This window comes from Penaeus monodon, chromosome 6 (genome assembly GCF_015228065.2).
Source record: "Penaeus monodon isolate SGIC_2016 chromosome 6, NSTDA_Pmon_1, whole genome shotgun sequence".
Taxonomy (NCBI): Eukaryota; Metazoa; Arthropoda; class Malacostraca; order Decapoda; family Penaeidae; genus Penaeus; species Penaeus monodon.
Genome location: NC_051391.1, coordinates 41,234,873 through 41,239,872, shown reverse-complemented (window position 1 = coordinate 41,239,872; position 5,000 = coordinate 41,234,873). Strand labels below are relative to the sequence as shown.

Below are 5,000 nucleotides of genomic sequence, written 5' to 3'. Positions count from 1 at the left end.
TTGTTTGATCTGGAAACCTGGTGTATCTCACATAAAAGGCAAAAATAAATCAGGCTACCTCTTCCCTTAGTATGTATTATGACACCCTGAGTCCAGGGAATAATTAATCATTCTCTAAAACTTTTATGATGATTCAGTAAATATTCATCCCCAAAGAAGATGAACCATCAAACTAATCATATACCAAAATTCATGTTACATGAGTTTTTATTACTTCCTTGTGTAAGTATGATTAAGCTGTAAGTACTTCTATGTACTTTGTGAAGCAGGAGTCACATATAATAACAATAAGGATATATTCTAATGAACATTTTTTGCTTCATGATACTACATATCACAGGTTGGATAACCTATTACTAACATATATGGAATGTACACAACCAAAATGTGCTTACAGTTTTCTTTAAAATTTGGTTGAACATTATAATCTTTTGCTGTCAGCCATTTAAAACATAATACTGAATTTCATCATGCTATTTGATTTCATACAACTGTTTTACATACATTCATTACTCTTATATGGCTAATATTATCATCTAATCACCTTGACTGTAACATATACAAAGGTACAACACCTCTTACATCCTTCTTCCATTTTGCCTTATAATATAATTAAAGCTCACATTACACATAAGCAGTTTTAATGGAGTCAAATTATCATTAAAACAGCTTACCTGTACTGTGGGATCTTCACTTTCCTAATTAAAGCTGTGTTGCTCCAGGAACATTCACTGTGGCTGCGACTAATCCATATCGACGCAGTTGCATGGACTGAACACAGTGCCACATGTCAGTGCGGGGATTGTACTTCTCCACAGTATTGAGATTAGACTCCCCACTAAAGCCACCAAGACAATATATTCTTCCACGACTCACAGTCACACCGAAGCTGCTGCGAGGGCTGATCATAGACGACACTGGAAAGGATGTATTTATAAATGATTTGCAAAAAAAATCAATACACATGTATCAAAAAGTGTGGGGACAAACCCCTCTTGATTTCAGCATTTTTTTTTTTTTTTTTTTTTTTTTTTTTTTTTTTTTTTTTTTTTTTTTTTTTTTTCTGTATCTTAGTGGTTCTTAAACATTTCTCAGTGTTTACAGCAAGTGCATCCCTGCCTGTTCTACAAACATACAATTATTGGCTGAACGATAGCAACTTAATACAGAACCTTGTGGTATATCTAGGTACTGTCCACAGCATCTCAAGGTGCCCTAACATGATTTTTGAAAACCACAGCTGCATCTTATTTAATATACCTATTTTAATTACCATTCGAGATCATCTATTATGAATATGTTAAAATTTGCTATCATAACGGAAAATAGTAGATTGCATGTTACCTGTCGTCCACTGATCACGGAGGGGGTCATAGCGCTCAACAGAACTAAGCCATCGAGCTCCATCATATCCTCCTATAGCATAAAGGTGGTCATTTATAACTGCCACTCCATGGTAGGCTCGGGCTTGAGAGAGGGAAGCTGTCAAAACAATACAAATTTCATTAGTATAAAAAAATTACTGAACTTAGTATGATTTATCCATATTCATTGATGTTATTCATGCATAATGGCTTCTAAACCTTTTACTGATAAATTATACTCTACTTTGAGTGGAGTACAATGTACACAATAAATTGTAGTTTTATCAAATTCTATGTCAACTAGCATGTACATTCCCTTGCAAGAACTCACCTATGGGTACCCACATATCTGAACCTGGGTCAAATTTCTCACAGGAAGCCAGCACCTGACTGATTCCTCCCACACAACTCATACCACCCACAGCATAGAGGGATCCATGCAGAGCAGCCATACCGATGTGTCCCCTTCCAGAACTTAGAGATCCTCGAGCCACCCATGTGTCACGTTGCACATCATACACCTGTAGGAGATTTAATTTCTTCTTATTAGTCCCTCTGGAAACAATGTTGAGGTGATTGAAGTCAATCTTAGCCTAAACTTTGGCAAATTCACTAAATACACATCTGCCTAATATTATATATCAAGGAAATAAATATCTGTTGTACAGAAGCACATCCTGAAATAACAGAAGCTAAACTACTAATGTTGTTTTCTTATATGTCCATATCTTCTGGTTTTTGGGTCTAGTTGTAATAATGTTCAGTGGAAAATCAATATTTAATAAACATTTAATTCTCAGATAATTTCTGCATCTTCTTCCAATTAGGAAATAGAAATCATATACCCAATTCTTTTTCAGTGTTTAAAGTGGAAGATGAGAAGGAGTAGGGTGACACAATGGCAAAATCTCAAATAATGTTAAAATCAAGTGTGAGAACAAGCTTGCTATGATGCCTAAGAGAATAGGATGGGCATGAGACATGTTCCCGGGACTGCCTTCCTGGAAAGGTGCTCACCCAGAGTTTTTCTTCATACTGCCGCATGGACTTGCCACCGGCAACGTAGAGAGCACCATCAAGGAAGGCAGCCGCCGCACCATGGATGGGGAGAGGCAAGTCACAAAGTGGGCGCCAGCTGTTGGTCACCACACTGTAACTTTCACATGATGCCAGGAACTGGCTGTTCGTCTGACCACCTGAGCCAGGAAATAGGACATTAGGGCAAGTTAGTGACTATTTAGTACTACTGCTTCTAATCCAAGGGGACATACATATCTTTTTATATTAGAATTTTGGGAGTTTAAAAAAGTGTTTTTTCATTCAGACTTTGTTTTTCTCTATATATACTGTACTCTAGAGTTTTTAATATGATTCTATTTGTATAGTAATATAAAATTATTAGAGCTGAAAATTATAACCAATATTATAGCAAAATTTGGATAAGATACCACAATATTATTGATATTTAAAATAGGTTCCCATAAAAAAGGAAATATTTTCAGGCAAGCAGAAGGTATTAATTCATTCCTTGTCTATCCTAGACATAGCAATTAAGCATTACTTAGTTGTTGTTTTTGCAGTAATAAGTGTGACTTCTAATTTTAGTAAGTGCTAACATATTTATGACCCAAAGAATCCATATGGCAGTATACCTAACTAAGCGGAAAATACTTGCATAAGTTTGAGACATAGTAGATAAATGAGAAGGCATTTGGATATACACTGATGCCATTCACTATAAAAGAATCTTTAAATTTCTTTCAACATACATATGAATTGAGAATCTACCTCAAACTCACCTAGTACATATACAATGTTATCGTGAGTAGCCACAGCACAATAAGCCCGTGCATGACTCATAACAGGAAGAACTTGTAGTCGGTGATAGTGTTGGTTGTGGCGGCCTGCTACCTCTGGTATACTACACCGCCAAGAGGAATAACCCACAGCAAAGCACTCTGTGTTGCGTAATAACCGACCATTGGATTCTCCTCCCATTACCAGCAATACCTGAAGAGAATATATTATCCTAGTGAAACAGAGCATAGTTTAATTTGCATAAAAAACAGTACATATCACAAAGCTTTATTGTTATTCCTGACTATGTTTAAAAGCTGAGCATAAGACCTACCTCTTCTTGGGAATTATATCTAGTCTTCTTCACTGTTTCTTCTTGGTCATCTGAACCTTCTTCCGCAGTATCCGAATTTACATCTATTGGGGCTATGATGTACTTCAAATCATCTGTTAAAAGCTGTCTATCCTCTAAGGTGGCAATGTACTTCATTCTTGTCTGTGAATCAAGCAGACTGAGATCTATCTTTTGGCACAGAACTGGAAGCCACTTTCGCCTCTCATCTGGATCCTTGGAAGCCCAGAGTATGACACCCTGAAGTGAAACAGCAGGTATGATGCAAAACCTATTCTCTAAAAAAAATTAAGGCAATCCAACTATGTTTATTTAGATTACCTCTACATACAGAAAAATAATCTTAGGTCATCACCTCTAACAGAGTATTCCAATACATTGACACACCAACCAACCTTCAACAGTTCCTCTTCAGATTCCACACTAAGGTAAGGCTGCTTCAATAGAGTGAGTATTGTGTCAGGCTGTAATGTGAGGAATGAGGGCTGTAGAAGAACCTCTGAGCACTGGGAACTGGCGAGGGAAAGAGCATCCGCTGCTAAGTCATGGCAACGGTGTAAGGTTGCTACTTCGTGTACATTGAGGCAGGTCCTGGTTACGAGGTGGTTCTGATTATAATAAAAAAGGGAGTTAGCAAATATACAATATACAAACATTTACTCATTATTCTGCAGGTTCAATATTTATGAAGAACTAATTAATTTTCTAATCTTCTCAACTTCTATGGGTGTGGTATGAAAAACAGCATGTGTTCCTAAGCAATGGGTGAACTTTAATCAGTCTGTCATTAACAAAGATAAAGTAAAGTATGAAAGAGATAAAATGGAGAGTTGTTGAGATAAGCCTGATAATGTTATGATGCAGAACCAGTAGTAAATGCTAATGTGCAGTCAGAACAAATAATTAAAACATAATGAACTGTGGAATCACTTTCATATAACACAATAAGTAATGGATATTCCCCACACACACACAAAAAAAGTAGATGAGATGACATTTCCATTAACAATATCCTAATACTAAAAAAAAAAAAAAAAAAAACAGAGAGAAAGAAAAAAACATCCATTTACAAAAAAAGAACAGAAAACACAGATATCCACAACTACATCACATCACGTATTACAAGGACCCACACAGTAAATACCTTTTGAACATTATACATACCTTGAGGTGATAGCAACAGAGTTTCTTCAGAGCATGTATCTGAAAGTAGTCAGCTAAGGTGAGAACATCCTGTACATTGTGTTCAGTGAGGGTGGCTCTCCCTGTGTACACGTAGGTCAGGACAATGTTAAGCAGAGAACCAGGGACGTCTTTCAGCTCTAAGGTGTGAGTTCTGCCTTCCACAAGACATCCTGTCAGCATGGCTCTGCGAAAGGGAAGTCTTGCTATTATTTTTTTTTTTTTTTTTTTTTTTTTTTTGTATGTATGTGTGTGTGTGTGTGTGTGTGTGTGTGTGTGTGTGTGTGTGTGTGTGTGTGTGTGTG

At 36.6% G+C, this 5,000-nt stretch overlaps 1 protein-coding gene across 5 annotated transcripts in view; it reads right to left on the bottom strand.

Annotated features, from left to right (window-relative positions):
* The window catches only part of LOC119574474 (kelch-like protein 12), a 50,443-nt gene that overhangs the window by 496 nt on the left and 44,947 nt on the right, over nucleotides 1-5,000 (bottom strand). For all 5 annotated transcript variants that reach the window (XM_037921713.1, XM_037921714.1, XM_037921712.1 and 2 more), the window contains 8 exons: nucleotides 4,678-4,882; nucleotides 3,909-4,121; nucleotides 3,496-3,753; nucleotides 3,164-3,374; nucleotides 2,382-2,560; nucleotides 1,696-1,885; nucleotides 1,345-1,482; nucleotides 1-917 (listed from right to left, as the gene is read on the bottom strand). The exon at nucleotides 1-917 is cut by the window's left edge and continues 496 nt beyond it. In XM_037921713.1, the coding sequence (XP_037777641.1) occupies nucleotides 703-917; nucleotides 1,345-1,482; nucleotides 1,696-1,885; nucleotides 2,382-2,560; nucleotides 3,164-3,374; nucleotides 3,496-3,753; nucleotides 3,909-4,121; nucleotides 4,678-4,882 (1,609 nt within the window). In that variant the 3' untranslated portion in view covers nucleotides 1-702. The remainder of the gene's footprint in view (nucleotides 918-1,344; nucleotides 1,483-1,695; nucleotides 1,886-2,381; nucleotides 2,561-3,163; nucleotides 3,375-3,495; nucleotides 3,754-3,908; nucleotides 4,122-4,677; nucleotides 4,883-5,000) is intronic.